This window comes from Athene noctua, chromosome 2, assembly GCF_965140245.1.
Source record: "Athene noctua chromosome 2, bAthNoc1.hap1.1, whole genome shotgun sequence".
Lineage (NCBI taxonomy): Eukaryota > Metazoa > Chordata > Aves > Strigiformes > Strigidae > Athene > Athene noctua.
Window position 1 is genome coordinate 18575527 of NC_134038.1, and position 21204 is coordinate 18596730.

The following is a 21204-nucleotide window of genomic DNA, read 5'->3' on the forward strand; positions in this document are numbered from 1 at the left end:
TAAAGGTTTTGTACTTTGCTTTTTTTCAAAACAGATTATATATCCTCTTGAGCTACTTCACGTAATCCTGTTCTTAATCCTGTGAGTTGTTAAAAACCTCATGTGAGGTACTAAGCTCCCTCAGTTTAGAATTTATAAATATTCAACAAAATTCATATATTTGGAAGAATTCTTTCAAGAGTTAGTCTTCAGGTTCCACCATTATGCATTGACATATGTCTAGGAAGTCTGATATGATAATTGTACTGCTGTATGGTGTGCTGAAATTTTAGGGGGTTTTCTTTTCCTATTTTTTTTGCAGGTAATGATTTTTAATTATTTTTCAAAGGATGTAGAAACTGTTAATTAGATAAAAGTGTTAAATAAAAATGTATTAACCATAATTAACATCTTCAAATCTAATATTTAAGTACTTTATTCACTGATGTTATACCTGAAAAAAAGGTTAAAATTATGTTCAAATATGGGTTTAGTTCAGTTTCTGGAAATGCGTGAGTGTGTACATTCTCCAAGTCTGTTTATTTTATTTCGTTTTTAGAACAGCGGGATACAAATGTAGTTTTTAAAAGGCTTCTTGAAATGCTTTGAGTACAGAATCTTTTAAAAATACTTTTTTATTACATTATTCAGATCTTCTTTTACAAACTAATGTGGAATTGTGTCAATTTTGCTATGAGCATATGTGTACTGCTTGCCTGTTCACAAGAGTGGTTCATGCAGAGTGCAGAGTAAATATCTATTCTCTTTTCAGGTGCATTTGTCCCCCAAATTAAAATCTAGTTAATTCAGAGTGGATACATCTATTTAAAGCACCTACTTTTAAGTTACTTTGTTACACATATTTAGTGGTAAAGGAATGTTTCTGTACTTTTAGAAATATAAACCTAGTTATTATTATATTATTAATGTTGGAAGGATCTTCAATGTTGTGGATTAATTTTTTAGCTCATTCTACTCCTCTGAAAAATGTCTTTGCTTTTTTTGCAGCACAATGTGGTGGTGGCATGTCAGACTTCAGTGGAGTGATCCTCAGCCCTGGGTTTCCTGGCAACTATCCTAGCAGTTTGGATTGCACATGGACAATAAAGCTGCCTATTGGTTTTGGTACATGTTCTTTCATGATTAAATTTGTTGGGTTTTTTATGGATTCAAAAAACTGAATATAGATTTTAAAATATAGTGAATATTTATGCCAGAAAAAAAAAAAAAAAAAAAAAAGAAGAAGAAGTTACCAAAGCCTTAAAAGATATAGAATAGGAAAGCTACAAGCTTCTTGGTTTTTCATTTAACATATACTACAATTTTCTGATAAAGTAGTTAAATTAGAATTAAGCACATTTTTTAAACTTAACAGCTTGATTTCTCTTTGTGAAGTTGTAAACACACACAAAAAAAAATAGGTACAATGAATATTTTAAGCCAAGTCAGCATCAGTTTAGAGGAAGTTGAAGCTACATTTGAGTTCATTATTTTATCATTAAGCTTCTTTGCATAACCTAGCTGAATATTGCAGCAGCATAGAAATATTCTTGGAAGGGACCTCTAGAAGCCTCCCAGTCAAGGTTGTCAAGCTTCCCACTCAAAGTGAAATTTTCAGTAACTCGAGATCAAGTTCACTGTAACTGGCAGATCTGTCTCAGCTGTGCTGCTACTCACCTATTCAATTCCCAACCTGTACCAACTGATAAGGATGTTGTGCTCCAGAAGTAGAATTTTGCCCTTGTGCAAATCTTTGCTTGTTTACTCATCCCAGAATTTGCGCTATTTACTGTATCACCCACATCCCCTAGGTTAGTATCCTCCAAAAATTTATTGAGGATGCATTCTAAATATCCAGGTCTCTCATGAAGGTATTGAATAATTAAGCTCCCATATCAACTCATAGAATATTACACTTGTTATTGTCTACCAACTGGACATTGAATAGACAATTATCACTCTTGGAGCCTTGAAGTTCCATTAATTTTTTACCCACTTCCTCTCCATTCATGAATTTTATATCTGTTCAGCTTCCAAATGAGAATGATACAGAAGACTGAGTGAAAAGTCATAACAGAGTGAGAGAACATTATATCCATAATTCTCCCTTTGTCAATTTAATCACAGAAGAAAATAGCTGATCAACTGTGATTTTCTGTTAGTAAATACATGTTGACTGCTTGTGAGTCCTTTTTGCCTTCTATGTGTTTGGAAATTGCTTCCAATTAGTCGAGTTCCATAATCTGTAATTTCTGGAGACTGCAGAAAACCTGCAGTTGCCATTACCTAGGTCGTCTATCTTGTCTTAAAGGTGAGTATAGCTTCAAACTTTTTCTGTTCACCAGAATTTCTCTTATTCACTATGATTTTGCATAGATAATATCAGCATTTCAATTATACTGGCTAAGCCCTTGAGCAATTTTGGGTGGATCCTATATATCTATCACTGCAAAATCTTCATTCAAAGCTAGCCAATACAGTTGCCCCATCTTATTTTTTGCACTTGTGGCACTTTTGTGGAAGCACATGCACTTGGATTTTTTTCTTTATATGCTAGTTAAATGGCATGGGTGTTTTTTTTTCAGACGTGTGTCACTGTTTTCTATTTTATATTTGCCATCTTCTGTCATTTTTTTACTTGACAGTACAGAATTTCTGTGTCTTTCACAGTAACTGAATGTGACATCCCAAATAGTTTTCCCTTCTGCATCTGTTAAGATTCTTTCTCTCCTCTTTTTAAAATCAATTCTGTGATCTTTTCCATTATAAATCCTGTGAGCCTGGTTCACTTATCATTCAGATGAAAGTCAATTATTGTGCATGGTTTGTTTAAGCTGAATAATATTAAAGATAACATTGACTTAACAGAATCTATCTGGAAAATACATTATGTGAGGATAGGGATTTCCATATAGAACTAATTGTTATGTTTGCATTTTATTCAAAAGTCATAGTATTCAGGCCAATAATTGATTTTTTGTATTAGCATTATATAAATAGTATAGATACTTTAATTCTGCCATGAACTGAATTTTAGACAGCTCGATGTGACAGCTTCTAGTGTTTCATCATGAGTCATAATGCTGTCTAGAATCTTCAGATCCCCTACAGTTCCCTACTAGTCCTTCAGTTCATGTATAGGAAAATTAAATGTTCCTTTTTCTAGAAGAAAACTAAAACTGCTCAGATTAAAATGTGCTTGACATTTTTGACCATTTCTAAACAGGATATGATTAAAAATGAATTGAAAATTAAAGTAAAATTTCATTGTAAAATTGAAAAAATAACATTTGAAAAAGTGATGGCTAAAACTGACTTTAGTGATCTTGTGGTTCCATTCCAGTGGACGCAGACACACATGAGTCTTCTAAGTAGTAAATGGAAAAACTCAAAAACACCATCATGGGAACCTTCTATAGGCCTTCACTTGTTTAAATGTTTCTAACACGTTTTTTACCTGGTTAGAAGCTATGGATCATAAGCTTTTCCACTTTATGTTAGCTAATGGTGTCATCTAAACCAAAAACGTCATGTTGATTTCAATCAACTTTTGAGATTTATGTTTAGCTTTTATATATAAATATATTAAATACTCATTCCAGAGGGGTGTCCAAACTGCAAAAGCCATAGAAACAGTCTAACAAGCAGAAAACAGACAAACAGAGGCAGAGGCTACAAGCTGAGTAAAGGATTAATACTTTGGAAGATTGATATGGCTCAGGAACTTGTAGTGAAAGACCGCAGAGTACAGAGAGTAGAATGATGGGAAAAAAATATATTAGAGCTGGTTTTGTTTTGAACAAAGTGAGTGAAAGTGAAAAAAATTGACAGTAAGATAACAAGAGTTGGCAGTTATTAATGACACCTTAAACTTTGGACAAGTGTTTGGTACACAGGGTGAAATAAAAGGCCAAGCCTACAAATACCACAGATAGAGAAAGAGCAAAGTTTGGATATAACTGGATTCTCTGTGTAGGAAATATTTGGAAGGCTGGCAAAGTCAAAGAATGACACTTAAAGCAGAAGCTTTCTTATCACATATAGACTATCTTCAGATAAAGAGAGACAGAAACCATCAAGGTAACAGTAATTTAATTATGCAGCAACCTTTTTTCCTGTAGCATATAAAATGTTACATGCTTCAGAAAACCATTCATAAACTTTACATGGTATCTGGGGAGAAAGCTCTAAAAGACAAACATATTTAGCTATTACAGTTTAGGAGTTACTAAATTATTCATGATTTCTCAATAATTAATCTGACATTATATCTTTTCCTTTCAATTTTATATGAAATCATGTTGATTGTCTTTGTCAGAAACACCAGTGCGACTCAATCATCTTCTTAATGAAAATATTCGATATTATAGTTGCACTAACTCCAGACAAAATCCGAACTCTACTTCATTGTAACTGATATAGAAATATGTATAAACAGGAAAATGTTTAAACAGCCCTGTAACTACTCAGCTGTTGATCATTTCCTTCTTGTCCTGCTCCATAGTTGTTGTCATACATCTGGTTAGGAAAGAGAACTTGCTAATGGATAATAAGCCATCTTCCTGTTCCTTAGTGAATCAAATAATCAGAAATTTCTGTCAGCAAGATTGTTATGTGGCACAGTGTGTGTGTATGAGAATTAAAGAATTGAACTGCATGTTTAGTGGAGATGTACTGATGAATGATGGTTACATAATATCATTTATATTTTTTGTGACTGAAAAGTAATATATATGTTAAGTGATGTAAAGAGTGTGGCCACCTCCTCCAGCCACTCCAGCCCGGGACCCTCCTACCCAGCCACTGGAGCCCAGCCTGGTGCCCGGGGACACAAGGTCTCTGCCCAGGCTGAGGGACATGGCTGCCACTTTCCCATTTGCAGATCCAAACAGTCAAAAAGCTGAGAACAGACACACATAGAGGACACTGACATGGCTGGTCACACAGGCTGCCACAAGAAAATGCTGCCTTTAACAACACCTACATACAGGACTCATGTAAAATACAAGCACAGGCAACCAAGTCCCTCCTCTTCTTGGTCTGGCAGAGACAGAAGGTCACTGGTGCAGGCACACACACAACACCCTCTAGGTTCACAAGCACACACACATTGGCAGATCCCTTGAATGTCTGCCCGGCATCCCTGTCTGGATCTCAGGCCCTCTTATCTTCTTCATGGGTCCCCTACTCGCTGGCTGGTCCAGCTTGATGCTCGCTGGAAACACTGTGTTCACACACTCATTCCTCAGGCACTCCACATTTGTAAGTCCCCCTGGGTGTATCAGCATGGACTTTCTGCCTGCCTGATAACCTGGCCTGGACTCAAGGCCTTCCTACACAATGGCTACTCCAGATTGAAGTTGTTCAGCAGATGATACATGAGCACCCCCACACACACACACTGGAATCAGGGAAGATTTAGACACTTGCCCTCCCAGCAGCCAGCACCAGGCACACAGGCAGTGATCCACGGTCCCACTCCAGCTACCACCTCTGAGCTCCTTACTCACCTCACTCATGCTGGTCTCCCCAGTAACCGGCTTTGAGATCATACACCATTCCTGCCCCACGGGCTGGAAGTTGAAGACCCTTGCACTCACTTCAGGCCAGAGGCAGGAACACCCCTTCTCTGACCCCAGTAGCTGGCACCCAGTCCACTCACACTGGTCCCCCTATTAGCTGGCATTCTGGACACAAGGTCTGTAGAATCATAGAATAGTTTGGGTTGGAAGGGACCTTTAAAGCTCATCTAGTCCAACCCGCCTGCAATGAGCAGGGACATCTTCAACCAGATCAGATTGTTCAGAGCCCCTGTAGGGCCCTCCCTAGATCCACAGAGCTATGGCTGCTCACTCACTCTAGTAGCTGACACAACGGGGCACACCCCTGGTCTGACTGCAGTAGCTGGCACCAATTTTCACCTCTGCCACACACAATAGCTGTCACTGACACCCCCCCACTTGATCCAGTAGCTAGCTAGCACTACAGGCCAGGGGCACCCACACCCCTGGTCTGACTCCAGCAGTTGGCACCAAATCCCACTCACAGGTACGGGTCTCACCAGTAGCTGGCACTTAGTGCTTGAAGCACACATACACATGGGATAGAGAGTGACATTATACAGAGAGATAGGTAAGAAAAGATTTAATAAGAAGATATGAGATGACAGGACAGACTGGTGATCAAGTGCAGGGCTCAGCCAGACTGACCCACCACCCCATTCCACATGCAACCAGCCATTTTTATGTCCTTTTCTGCCTACCCCTGTCTTTGTTCCTTCCTACTCCCCTTTCCCCTGTGCATCCCCTCAGGGATTTGCATAGGTCTATCAATTCCTGCATCCCTCCCAGTATGGGGTCACCGTGGTTTACAGTCTTATCAGCTGCAAAGTCCAGGTTGATATCCTGGAAGTTGTGTCTGTAGTTTCTTGACAGCCCATCAATTAGTGTGACTGGCAAGGTCTGTTTCTTGTCATTGCCTCCATGTTCGCTTTGTCAGGTCTGTCTCTTTGTGTATTTTTGTTTCTGGTTTACCCCCTTTCTGTTGGTTCCCCAGTTGATAAAGTCCCTGATCATATAACCTCACTGGAATAAACATTCTTACGTTCTCACTCGACCTCATCAATTAATGTGATTGACCAGGTTTGGTTTTCATCACTGCCTCTCTCAGGTTTGTACACCTTTATGTTCTTGTTTATGGCTTCTTCTTATTATTTTCCCTTGCTTCATTGAAAAACGTCCTTAAGCAGATACCCTTAAAAGAGCAGACACTCTCCTTCCACATACCTTTACAATGTATCTAATCTATATTATATGCATAATTTTTACTGTGCCTCATTTTATATATATATATATATATATATATAAATATATATAAGCTGAGAGAGATCAGTTTATGCACAACTAAAATGCAGCTGTCTCTGGGGTAGAATACTGTCACTGTTTTTTTCCAAGTGTGGTACATAAAGCATTTTTTTCTTTTAATAGAACTGGGAACTATTTTATGCAATTCAAAACAAGAAAGATTTAACTAAATTCAATGTATTTAGTGTTCAGAGCTGAAATTTGCCCCAATGCACAAACAACAAACTTTGCCCAAAAGTGACATATTAATAACCTACAGTTCAATGCTTTAGATTGTATTAGTATTTCAGTGTTACATTTCTTACCTTGTCAGCTTATCAGAATTAGTAATGCATGTGAAGGATTGCATCTGGGAGTGTAACACATGCATTTCCACTGCTTACATTATTTTCTGATATTATCAATGTAAAATGTACATACTTTTTCCCTCCTGGTAGTGATACTGATGGCTTTTTTTAATCAATGATGTTTTTCAGGTGTCCATTTGCAATTTATGAATTTCTCAACGGAGACCATACATGATTACTTAGAAGTTAGGAGTGGATCTACAGAAACTAGCACTGTTATTGGGAGACTAAGTGGCCCTCAGCTACCAGCCTCTCTGTTCAGCACAACTCATGAAACCAGCTTATACTTTCACAGCGATTACTCACAGAACAAACAAGGATTTCATATTGTATATCAAGGTGAGATTTTGACACTTATGTGAGAATAAGGTGGCTGTTGAAGGTTATTTCTTTTCTTGTCATTCCTAAAAGATAAACATAATGTAAAAAAATTTGCGTATTTGAAACCAAAGTATTATGTATCAAGATCAAACAGAAGAATGCAGAAAATTAAAAAGGAAAAATAATTCTCTCTATTCATATTCTCTCTAAAAAGCAGTTCAAAAGTAGGCAAACAGATAATTTCCCATATCTGGTTTTGGTTGGCAAATTAATTTACATTGCATGGCTTTGAAAAGTAAGCATCTACATTATTCGATCTTCATAAGCATATGGGAATCTCGATTTTGTGTCTTGGATTCTGGAAGGGGAAGATTTAAATATTGTTTTAGAGTACTGGATCCATGTAGGCTATTACAGAGTAATGCCAACTCAGTAATCTCCAAATCCGTTTTATTTCCTAGTTGGCAGTATCTGTGGAAGGTTCTTGTTCTGATGAACCTAAATAGATCATGCTGAGCTGGTGAAGACTGCAAGATCATAATTCTTTTTATATCACTGCAGATTCATTTAAAAGGGATTAGATCACCACTGTTCACAAGAAAAGATAAAATGTATATTTTAAATTACACCTGTTTTCATTATATGAATAATGTCAAATAATGATTTAAAGTTTTTACTTTAGAACAGTCTCCTATTACTCTTTCAATAGTCTAAATTGACTTGAACTCTATGAAGCATTCTGGAAGTGAGCTACTGTAAAAAACATTAGCTTTTAAAGCTGGTAAGATTTTATTCACTTCCTATTTGTAGTATGATACAATTTGTAGGAGTAAAGGAGCTTTAAAATCTAGTGCTATGAGGACAGTAAAAGACTTCTGAGCATATACTATTTCTGCTATTAATAGTAACAGTAATAATTTTGGAGACATTATGTGTCAAAGAATTTTAAAAAAAACCCCTCCTGTCTGTGTTTTTAACCACCTAAGAGAGAACTGTTTCCTTCAAACATATACAATCTGTGATCTTCTGATTTTGTGGATTTTGCATAGTGTATTTGTTCTCCATTCTGTAATACAAAGTCAGTGTTTCAAATCTTTTTGGAAAAGATCACCAAGATGTGGGAGAGGATTATTTTCAAATCTTACTTGTTTGCTATAAAATCTCTGATATTCATAGTTCATTAAAAGTCTTTTAATTCTTCTGAGAAAAACAAGTAAAATTATAGGTAAATTTATTTCTCCTCTTCCTTAAATATAAGAATGTAAAAACAGAAACCGTCTATTGGATCAGAAAAAAAAGCTCCATCTACCTCAGTATGGTATTTCCAAATGGCAAAAAGAAATGCTACTTAGCAGCACAGAAGCCCAGATGATTTCTTTCCTTCACGAGCATCCACTTATTGTCAGACTCTTATTTCTATTACTGCGGGATTTGATGGCATTTTCACATTCAGCCTTCCTCTGTCTTAATGATTTTTGTGAACTTCAGTCATATCGCTCCCAACCTCTTTCCCAAGAAACGATGTTTAGCCATGTGTTATTTGTTATTATGGGCTGTATCATATTACCAGGTATAGAAGTCAGACTCACTGTTTCATAATTTCAAGGATCCCCTCTAAAGATAGATGTGATTTACATTGGGAAATCAACACTTCTTTAGATCAGATCTTGAAATGATATGATACATAACTTAGTTCAGCAGCTTTTCTGGATGAAGAACTGCTCCTAGTCCTTTGCCTTACCTATTTAATGTAGTACTTTTGTATTTACTTCAAACTGATCGAGGGCATTAGAACTGCATAATACAAGTAACATATCTTGTTTGGAAATCTCTACACCATCTTCTGCAGTAAAGACAGATACAAAGAATTTATTGAGTTTTTCTCTCTATGGCATCCTAATCCTTGAAACGCCCTTTTTTCTTATTTGTCATGAATTGTCCCACCAGTTCCCTAGCAGACTTCTTGCTTCTGATGTTGTCAGATAATTTTTTTATGATTAGCTGAGATATTTTCTGCAAGACATTTTTCAAATTATTTTTGCTGTCTTTATTTTCTATTTAAATTTGACCTGCTCTGTTTTATGACTTTCTGGAAAGGCAGACTTTCGTTATTTAAATGGCAACCTTTTCCCTATTGTAGCATCTTTAACTTTCCTACTGAATGACACAGGCATTTTTCTGAAGCACTTTAATGTTTTTTTTATTCTGAGTTGTAGAACATGTTTTACCTAGTCTTTTAAAGTAGTGTCAATTAGCAGATTCCAATCTGTATTACCTCATTTTTTGTATAATTTCCTTTCCAGAAAATTGAATAACCCTGTGCTGGATTTATTTGACTTGCTCCCTCCCAGTACAATCAAACTGCATTATGAATGCTATTATGGAGTAACTCTCCCATGAATACTTCTCAAACTAAGGCTTGAGTACCAAGCTGGTTTAAATCTAAAATAACATCTTTTCTTGTGGGCTCTCAAACTGCTTGTTCTAGGGAACAATTATTTCCTGCATTCAAAATTTTATTTCTTTAAGTTGTCCTGGTGAGTTGAATATTTGGGTACTCCATTAGTACTACCTGTCATGTTTTTGCAGCTGCTATAATTTTACTTAACATTTCCTGCTCACTGTCATTTTCCTGTTTAGACATTCATAGCAGCAGCTTGGTACTACACTTATATTTCTGAAGTTTTAATTTCCACCTATGAGTAGTGCTTTAGTGCTTCTTTTTTCCTGGTAATATTTTTCTTCTATAGCACTTCATATAATTTGTAAACAACAAACCTGCTGCTCTATGCTATGCCTTTCATGTCAGGGCTTTTGATTAGTTCAAGCATTCTAAATCCCACCTCATGTGTTTTGGGCTCCTGTCATTGTGTGAAGGGGCTTCTTAGTTTGGCCCTTGTTCTGTTCCTTAATACTGTACACATCACTCAACATGCAGTGTAGGCTGCCTGATTTACTTTTCCTATTTATTGTAATTCTGCTGTTTGATGTTTTCCTGCATGTTTTTTAGAGGTGCATTGGCTGTTAGACACTTGCCTGTTATGGCACCATATCAGTCTTCTGTGTCCGTTAGCGTTAGTTTTTTCTCATGCTTCTAGTTTAGATATTCTTCTACAGTCTTTTTTAATTTTTGTTGTCAGAAGCTTGGATCCATTTTGATTAGGGTGCACTTAATGGGGGCACTTAGAAGCAACTTGGAGTCTTAGTTAGTCAGTGGCCTACCTTTTTGAAGAACTAAATAAAGAAAACACAAGGTCTAAATTCCTTTTTACTTTCTTCTCTAGTGCAGTGCTTGTGTACTTAGTAAAATTAAAAGATAAAATTAAGAGGCTAGTCTCATTTTTGCCTTCATGGACTCTGTTTCAAAATTTCAAAAACCTGTAGGGTAGGGTGTTGGGTATTTGTTTGTTTGTTTACACTCACACATTATCAAACTATAAAGAACATAAGATCATTTAGACTTTGGTTGTACTATTATGTTTTCCTTATGAGGTTTGGAATTAGAAATTATTTTTTATACATATTTCCAGAAGCACTGTGGGAATATGTCACTGTGCTTCTCCTGGTGTAGAACCAATGTTTTTGATTGTCACCATGATGGAACTTAAGATATATGGGATGTCCATGATATTTAATTTTTATTCTAATGAAAAGCTTTTCTTTTTGAAGTGATAAGAATTTGGATTTTACTTATTTTTTTCCCCTTTATTATTATTTACTTATTTATTTCAGCATATCAGCTACAAAGCTGTCCCGACCCTCGACCATTTCGTAATGGTTTTGTTATTGGAAATGACTTTACTGTGGGACAAACTATTTCATTCGAGTGTTTCCCTGGCTACACATTAATTGGAAATTCAGCTCTGACTTGTCTTCATGGCATCAGCCGTAACTGGAATCATCCTCTTCCCAGATGTGAAGGTATGTTCTGGGTGACCTACGAACCCTTCATTATTTGTAACTCTTCCTAAGTACTCTTAACTGAAGTGGTTTAATTCTAGCTTTTCAATTTATATAGACCTGTATTTTTATACTGTGGTCTTCACAGAAGAAGTATTCAATTTTGCATGTGAAATTTTTTGCAGAGAAGCTGAAATGTTTCATGGAATTATGAAATCTCTGAAAACCTATCTGAAATAGTAAGTTTATTTTTAGAAGGTTAGGCTTAAGGTCTGGAGTGTGGAGACCTGTGCTGCTTTTTAATCTAGGTGATGTTACAGAGTAAAAGCTCTGCACTGAATCAAGAAAAGAGAATTCAAAAATTGAATTTCCCAACTCTGGCCACTTATAATCTGTCTTATCAGGTAGAAAGTAGTGCCAAAGATGGCATAATGTGCAGTTGTCCTCCAGTCAGTGTTGTGTGAAGTCCTTTATACATATAGTTTTTGTGAATGGGAATTTTTTTGAAAAAAAAAATATTTTTTAACCTTTTGCCTTTTTTTACACTGATATACTTGCAGCAGCTAAGCAGATTCAAGGAACTGTGGGTTGCACGTACCTGAAAATTTAAGGAGACAGAATAAATGTATATGATGATTCTGTAGAGGTGTTTATCTTATCCCTAACTATTTTAAGGGAACTTGCACCTAAGTAGCAGGTCAAAGAAGGTCATTTGTCAGTTATCAGCAGACTCTAAAACAGACAAGGATGGATGTTTTGGTAACACTGAAATCTCTTTGAGAAATATATCTGTGCACCACAAAATCTATTTGTGGAACTGAGGACTGATTTTTTTTCCATATGAAATAATTACTTTCTTCTGGAACCTCCAGGTTTGTCACAATTGTGGCAACATTCAGACACCAACATTAGGTTCCTGGAAAAACATACACACTGAAAAAACTTCATATCCAAACTGTTGTCTCAGAATCCTAGACTCCTGGGATCACAAGATCCAAACACATTTACAATTAAGTTATTGACTGTGAAGTTCTCTGTATGCCTAAACATAGTTTTGCACAAAGACAAGATCTGTACAAGGTGTTGAATATCCACTTTCATATGCCCTAAAGACCCTCCACAGTTTCAGGAGGGGTATTCAGGACCTGAGTTAAAGGCCTAACTTCCCTCTATATTGAATGGTAATAGCTCAGTATTAAGAATGGGCTCCTCAATAGTGAGCAAGTTAAAGTGGAATGCCTGGAAAAAAAACCAAAACAAACAAACCCACAAACCAAAAACCTCCTTCTTTTCTGGAGTTTTGCACTGTATTCTGAATCATCTACCTAAATTTAGGTACTTAAATGAGAAGCCTCATTACTCAAAATTCCTCCTGGAGTCAGTGAGCCACAGGCATTTCTGAGGGATGTGTTAGCTAAATTAAGATGTATCTGACACTGAATTCAGAAGGAGAAGCCTTATCACATACAAGAGAGATGACACCTACACTGTCTATCTTTTGAAATGAGAAGTTATTTCATCACAATTAAGTTTCAACCCCCATTTTTCGGATCCTGAGGGAATAATAATGGTTCATGTATCAACTGCTAAACAGTTTAGCTTTCCCTGTTACTTAATTCTAGCTGTAATTTCTGTGCCTCAGAATCAAGAAAAATAATTTACTGAATGGAGTGATTCTGTTTCTTTGAATTATATTACTGGAACCAAGATTTTAATTATTAAATTCTAAGATGCTTACAGTTGGTGTTCTATCACTTTTGATGAAGTTTCTGAACAGTAGTTAGAAGTTCTTTGTTTCTACTTAATGTGACATGAAATGATGCAGATTAAAAAATCAACCTATCTGGTAACAGAGATCTAACATGTGTGCTATGCTGCGTGATTACAGACTGGCAACAGTACTCAGCTCCCAGAGAAATTTCTTAAATTACATGGAATTTTGTGCAAATATTTACTGTGGTATTTTTATTAAAGAGGTTTTGATGGTTTGATATGCTACTGATGGTTTTGAGTTTGGTTTTTTTTCTTTGTTATTGAAGGAAAAAGATAATTAAGTATAATCTAGTTGTATTTGGTTTGATTTGAGATAAAGGCCTTGTGTTCAAAATCATTAAAATGAAGTGGGCTTCTTTGTATAGAGCTAGTGCCAGAAATATACAGTATATTTTAAATTTGTATTTGCTTTAATATCTTTATTGTAAAGCAGCATATACTGAGGCTTATTTAATGCCACAGACTTCTTGAAGTAGACATTCTGAATGAAATGTCACTGACCATGATTCTTGTTTAAACAGTTTTGTTTTCTTCTCCTTGCATCCTCATGCACCTAACATCCCTCTAACCTGTGCTCAGCACCATCTAACAGACTCCGACCCATCTTAACTCATCTCCCTCAGTTTCCTCCTTTCGGAATATGTTCCCTCTTCTTTTCTAAGAAATCCCATTGCCTGACAGTCATCAGCCCATGTCTTTACTCCCCTAAAACCCTGCTGAAAAATCAATTCTTCCTGTATTGCTCAAAAACCATTGAGACTTTGAAGCTAAAAGCTGAAGAAAAGCATTATACCAGCTGTGGTGTCTGAATGGACGAGGTGTGACTATGAAAGCCTCCTTACCTTACAGTTCATTACCAAAGTATATATTTTAAAACCATAACACATGCTTTATCTAAATAAAAACAGTGTACAATTCCTGTATGTCAAACTTATATTTCCAGCAATCTGTTCTCTGGTTAGTGGTTCTTCAGCATATTTTAGGGAATCTTGGTTGCCATTCCATGTCTATTTGGGGTGGAGTGGGGAGGAATATATGCAAATTAAAGCAAATTATACCGGTTTAGGCTTTGCTCACTTTTCCATATCTAGGCCTCTATAACATAATTTCTCTTCTGTAATAAGCGGATGATGTTATATTTAACATGTATCTGAAACCTCTGTGGAGAAAATCATATGGTTTGGACTAATAGCTCTCCTGAAATGTATAGATATGAAAGTTCAAAAGTTGTATGGTCAGTCTTGCACTGTATGATGTCTGAAATTAGTGCACTTCAACAAGAATTACAGAATTTTGTCTACCACAATTTATCTCCGAGAATGAAAAATTGATATTCATACTGTTGCACACAATATTTTCATTTTCAAACTTCCCTCTAATTTTCCCACACCCATTCCCCATCAACTTAGCATACCTGTTCTCTCACCTGATAATTTTGTTCATGTGACAATGAATAAAGCAGTTCATGTGTTTCACTGCTAATGTGTAGCTGGTGTTTACACAAAGCTATAACAAAGTGGGTTTTGATTGTGCAGGGAATAACTTAACACAGTGACTAAATATTACTCTAGTTCCAGTTCTGATAGTATTTATGACATCAGAATTGCTTTTTTTTTTTTTAAGATTTGATGGATAATGTCAAAACAGACTTCTGACTCTGCAAATAGCTCAGTAGTGGTTTTCCATCATCTAGTTAAAGTGTACCAAGTGTGTTTAAAAGTATGGCTTTTACATGGTCTAAGAAGAATGGAAGAAGCATCTAATCTTTTTTAAAAACAAATTTCTCTTTTATAGCCCTCTGTGGAGGAAATATAACTGCAATGAATGGCACCATATACTCTCCAGGATATCCTGATGAGTATCCAAACTTTCAAGACTGCTTTTGGCTTGTAAGAGTACCACCTGGGAATGGAATCTACATCAATTTCACAGTTCTCCAAACAGAGCCAATATATGATTTCATAACTGTGTGGTAAGAAAACATTTTTGTGTGACACAATGCAACAAAGGATGACTTAAAACCAGTGTATTTGTGATTTCTTCCTTGGCACTGCTGTTCTGTCTAGGGGCAATAAGTGATTTGCACCAATCCATGTTTTCCAGTGTACCATTCTCTCTAGATAGCACTAGACATGAAGTTTCATAGTCCTTGTTTTAAGAATTCAAAACCAATAATAGTGTGCCTCAGTTTCTTGATGAAGAAAAGTGTTCAGAAATATGCTATGACAGATTGTCAACAACCAAGAGAAATAATACTTAAGTGATAATAAGCAGTTGCAGCTGTGTTTATGACAAAGTTTTCATGTTAATACAAGAAACTGCAGCAATACTCTCTTAATTTCTTCCAAATTGTCTTCTATTAAACTGTTAAGAATATATAAAAGGAGAGACTTCATTTTATTTGACTGTGACAAAAAGAATTGACTTAATGATAGCTGTAAACAAATTATATTCTCTATATACATTAACTCATGTCTATCATTAATCTTTTCAGATAATTAAATCCCCATTTTTTCTAGTTGCAAAGTTGGTAAGGGCAGCAGTCTGTAATGAAGTGTAACAGCTCCTATAGTACTCTTGAAACTGTTACCAGTCTATCTCTTAGACATTTCAGTAGTGGCTAAAACCTTTTGGAAACTTGCCTAACACAATAATCCACTGGTTATTTAAACTGCAGACTGAAAATCCTCAGGTTGAGAGAGCAGTCTTGTAGTCTGAGTAGTGCAAAATAATGAGAGGCAATTTGGAATATTAATTATTCAGTTTATGTTTCTGTTGCACAGAAATCTAATTTGGATTAGTGCAAATTCATATAACGCAGGATTTCATTCCTACTTTTCTAGACATTAAACAGTTCTCTGTACACCTCTGTGTTCATTCCGTAGGTCCTGGGTTTTTTTCATCTTGTGTTCTACAAACTATCATGTCCTGCATCCCAGATACTTGGTTGCTTTGCCTTAAAGTCTAACAGAAATTTGAACAGAATATGTACCCATATAATTGCCCTGATAAAACTGATAATTTTAAATCCCTTTAACTCTTCACCACTTATTTTGTGTAACAGATTTAGGCTGACCTGCAGAATCTTTCCAGAATTAAATTATAATTTTGTGGGCATACAGACATCTTTTCTCTATTTCATCCCCCCCAAACTAGAACACTACTCAGTGTTCTGAGTAGTTCAGAACACTACTGTCCATTTCTAGTGCTTCTTCCATTTGGCTCTTCTTTTCTATGAATGATTTCACATGCTTTTGGTTGTACTCCTGGCTGTGTTACAAACTTCATTCTTACAGTAAAAGTAATTGTATATATCATGCCAAAGATAAAACCTCAGTTTTATTTCGTTATGTGTTAATTGCTGGATTTTTTAAGATGTTTTGTATCCTGTTTAGATTAACCACACTTTAGGAGAATTTTCTGGAATTAGAGCATTTATTATTGTATTTGTGCATGTACCATGTGTGTTGTTACTTATGTATGATTTATATACCTGTATAAACGGTATTTTATACATGATATCTATATAGTAGACTATTCCACTTCTGGGATATTATTTATTTACAGAACTGGTCAGGAATTTTGATAGCCATTTTCAATAGAAAAAAACCACATTTTATTCACAATTAAAATTCTACTTCAAATCATACTATTTCCCAATAAAACAGAAGGGAAAGGGGCAATGTGCAAGAATTTGGACAAATGTATTATGGCAAAATTTTCAAAACAAAACATATCCATAATTTCATTTTGAAATTATTGTCAGTTAAAATATCTTATACCAATAGCAATTAGAAAATTTAAACTTTTAATGTTCATCAGTTATGTCCTGGACGGAAGCAAGTACAAAAATTTAATGCCCTTGCATTATGATTTTGTTCTCTGTACAGTTCCACTCTTGTTTAGTACTAACTTTTATTTCATTTTTCTCTTGAAAGGAGTATTTCATTCTTCAGTAAGGTAGCAGTGATATTACCAGCAGTACATGTATTATCTAAACGATAATAAATAATTCAAAACAAATGTTGATCAATGTATGTGAACAAGGATTTAAGAAATTAGTCAATTGCATGTCATACTTAGATTTGATTAAAACTACCAAGATTTATATGAATCTTTACCTCAGCCAAAGAGACACAATCATTTATATAAAATGAATGGCACATCTTTCTCTGCAAGATATTGATTCGGAAAACTCTAAACTAGTCATAAAACGAAACTTTAAATTTATTCTTATGTGTCCATATGTAACATAAATTATACATGATAGCATTATAAAATTTAATTGGGGGAGTGGGAAGCTAAGGTAAAAAATTCTAACATTAGAGTATTTCTACAAGTATGTCTTAATTTTCCTAGAAATGACGAAATTCAGAAGGCAGGGGAGATGAACAAAATTAAGTTTATTTATTTTCTGATAGCCACTTTTGAAAGGATAGATAAGTAACGTGAGCAGAGTTTGTGGGAGGAAGAGGAAGTACAATCACAAATTCAATCATTTTGAGCTTGCTGCAATTTCTATTTAAAAATGAGAATATTTGAATGAAGTATCTTGCTTTTTAATAAATTTTGATGGCACTCTAAGCTACTACCTGATATATTCCAATCCACATAGAGAATTTCAGAAGGCTTTCATACTTTAATGGTTTTTTTAATCTGATTTTAGAGGACTCATGCCTTTTAGAGTAATATAGAGAAATATTGCTACATTATATTAAAATGTGGAGAAATTAAATTATTTGTTTTGGCAACAAAATCTTTATGTATCTGTTTTTCTTAGGGATGGACCAGACCAAACTTCTCCTCAAATAGGACAATTTAGTGGCAACACTGCATTAGAATCAGTTTATAGTACTTCCAATCAGATTCTAATCAAGTTCCACAGTGACTTTACTACCAGTGGCTTCTTTGTGCTTAGTTACCATGGTAAGTGTGACAACCTGAACTTTTTCACCATCTCTACTGATTACTCTCTACTGATTACTGCAGGAAGAAAACTCATTATTTTTTCTAAGAAGAGTTGCTGTTATTAATATGACTGACAACCACTGGGGTAATGCAAACATATGAAAGACTAATATGAATGATGAAAACAAGCTATTTTCTTGAGCAGATATTAAATTTACTAGTAGTCAAGCAAAGAAAGAATACACTGCAAAGGGACTGAAGCAAAGAAGGTAGCATCAAGACCCTGCAGGTCAAGGTGCTCATCTTCTCACTGCTTACAATGCTTCTAAAAGTCCTTTGTAATCTAAATGTTTGTGGGGGTCATTAAATTTCTTGTAGATATTTGAATATTTTGAAGAAAGTACTGTTCTAGAGATTTCAATGATAGTAAACTATACTGTGTAGTTGATATCAAATTTCCCTTGAATTAATTACAGAATGAATAAAAATGCATAAGTATTAATGCACCAAATTCTACTTCTTTTTATAGTCATTCAAACCTTCTGTGGCCAAGTGTTCTCTTGCATTCCTATCATTACAAGGAAGCAGATTCAGAAGCAAGGATGATTTTAGGTTCTCTGTGAATGCCTGTTGGATTGACTATTCCAGGAAACATGTACAGACTACAGTCTGGTTTATGGATCCTGATCAGATTTTGGGACTAGAAAGCTTTCTTTATGACTTAGTAAAGACCAAGGTGAATACAGATAGACAGAACTGAGGGGATTAAAGGAATTTTAATCTAAACAAAACAAAGCAAAACAAACAAATAAAAAAGACCTGAATCCCACAATGAAAAACCACCAGCAGCAGCACTTGAATTGATTATGGAGTACAGACTCCAGTAGGATTAGGTAGAGGGGTGGCAGAATTTTCAGTCCAGACCTGGGCATCTAAACTGCATGTAGGAGTTTGTCAAGGAAAATTAAATTAAATTCAATATATGAGTTGGTATGTATCGATATATATGAATATATGAGTATATGACCAAACACATGCAAATATTCTCATACCTAATAATAAAGTGTCTCTAAAGAACTTGTTCTCTTTATACTTGCTTCTTTTCTTATTATGGAAATTGTCATTCCACAAGTATGGGCTCTAATGTGTAATAAAGATGCAAACTGAGCAGCTCAAAGGATCATTCATGAAGAAACTTAATGATTTTTTGATTTATGTTGTCAAGATAAATAAATTTCTCAGTCTGTGAGTCTATGATCCTTCATATCAGCTACATACAATTTGTATCAATAAAGGCAAGTCAGTGGGAGGAGTCAAATTTATATAAATGAATTATACCCCTAAATTAGAGACATTTGAGATAAATGATATGAAGTGTTTAATGAATCTATTTTTTAATTATGTTGATTTTTTTTTTTTTTTAATGCAAATAGCACAGCTGTTTCATATTTGCTTGGTGTGGTTTATTTTAAATTACTTTATCCTAAAGCAGGATGTTAGCTTTCTGGGTCACTGATTTAAGTGGCTTTTTATTATATGATCAACAGGAGCGAAATAAAAAGATGTCAAATATGGGTGACTTAGTAGCAACAAAAAAATCTTACCTTAAATTTTGTGATTGACAAAAATTTGACCAAATTTGATTACAAAAGGATTCAAGCACAGGAAGTAACAAAGAAGTGTATAACGGAGACTGAATCATAATCTGTCATAAATAGATGATGCTTTCTTGCTAATGAGAGATGTTTAAAACAATTCTATAAGAAAATGTACTATGAGGGAAAACCAGGCATACTTGATTCACTGATCAATCTGAGTCTACATGTTAAAATTTAGAAGACTTCACTGTCAGTATAAATACTTCAGTGTGATTTCTTTGGCTGGATTTCTGTCCAGATTGCTTTCAGATTAAAGGGAATTCCATCTGTGTCCAAACACAGGCCCATATTCATAGGTGATCTGCAAAAAAAATAAAGCTATATAGATTCTGCATACTCTTCCTACTTGTCTTTTTTTTTCATAATTTGTTTCACAAATATTTTTGCCTGTCTGTTCCATTCCTGTGTTAAAAGAAAATTATTTCATGTAAGACTTCAGATGAGAAGTTTGAAAGAAGAATTATTCGCTGACCCTCTCTGCAGGGTCATAGATGTGCTCCACAACTATTCATTTACTGGGAAATTTCACAATCAAAATGCTTCTTTCCATCAGTTATGCTGCCTCTGGGTAGAATCTTTTGGATTCTAAAACTTGTCTTTATTACAAAGTTTCAGAAGTGGAAGAATGCAGCAGTAATAATGTATTTTAAAGAAACAAACCAAACAAACCAGTTATTGCACAATGAAAAAAAAAATAAATTTGCTTTTCATACAAGATCACTTAGGTGAGAAAATTGGCAACCACTTCTAAGCTTCGTAGGTTATTTATGAAGAGGGTTTTGTCACTGAAGTTAAATAACTAATTAACAACACAGATGCAACTTCTAATGTTTCAGTAACTTTGATATTTATATGTTTCCCTTTTGATTCTCTTGAAAGTTTCAGAGTAAATGAATAGATGTGGGTTGTTTGGGTTTTTTTCCTGTCAGTGTGGGTATTGACTATGTTTGCATGGCTCTATTAACTGTCTAAGTATGGGAATGTCAACTGTGCTTTCTTCCTGTTTATAGCCTATCAGCTCCGGGTTTGCCAGCCTCCGACAAATATACCAAATGCTGAAATTCTAACTGAGGATGATGAATTTGAAATAGGTAATATAAAAGAAAATAAAAACAACATTTGTTTCAAAAATCAAGGACTGCTATGAACAGAAATGTCTTGATTTTCAGGATGCAAATCATGCCTGTAATATGTTAGATTATATTTTTAAAATAAATTTTTTAAGAAGTCATTCCTCTTCCCTATACTTCCTGAATCTATGTTTCAGAGATCACATATAAGTACAACAGTAACTCCTTTCTAATTAACTTCATCTTAAAATACTTTTCTCCAAAAACTTAGTATAAAACATTGTCTTACACTGAAACAAACAAACAAAACTCACAAAAAAACCATGCAGACAGTAGTATATTCTTTATCAGAATTAAGGTGTCTGTCAGCTGAAGAGTAAAATCA

At 35.0% G+C, this 21204-nt stretch overlaps 1 protein-coding gene across 3 annotated transcripts in view; it reads left to right on the forward strand.

Moving 5' to 3' along the window:
* Positions 1 to 21204, forward strand: part of CSMD3 (CUB and Sushi multiple domains 3) — a 732271-nt gene that overhangs the window by 611683 nt on the left and 99384 nt on the right. For all 3 annotated transcript variants that reach the window (XM_074897604.1, XM_074897605.1, XM_074897607.1), the window contains 6 exons: positions 988 to 1104; positions 7319 to 7528; positions 11243 to 11431; positions 14978 to 15155; positions 17964 to 18109; positions 20760 to 20840. In XM_074897604.1, the coding sequence (XP_074753705.1) occupies positions 988 to 1104; positions 7319 to 7528; positions 11243 to 11431; positions 14978 to 15155; positions 17964 to 18109; positions 20760 to 20840 (921 nt within the window). The remainder of the gene's footprint in view (positions 1 to 987; positions 1105 to 7318; positions 7529 to 11242; positions 11432 to 14977; positions 15156 to 17963; positions 18110 to 20759; positions 20841 to 21204) is intronic.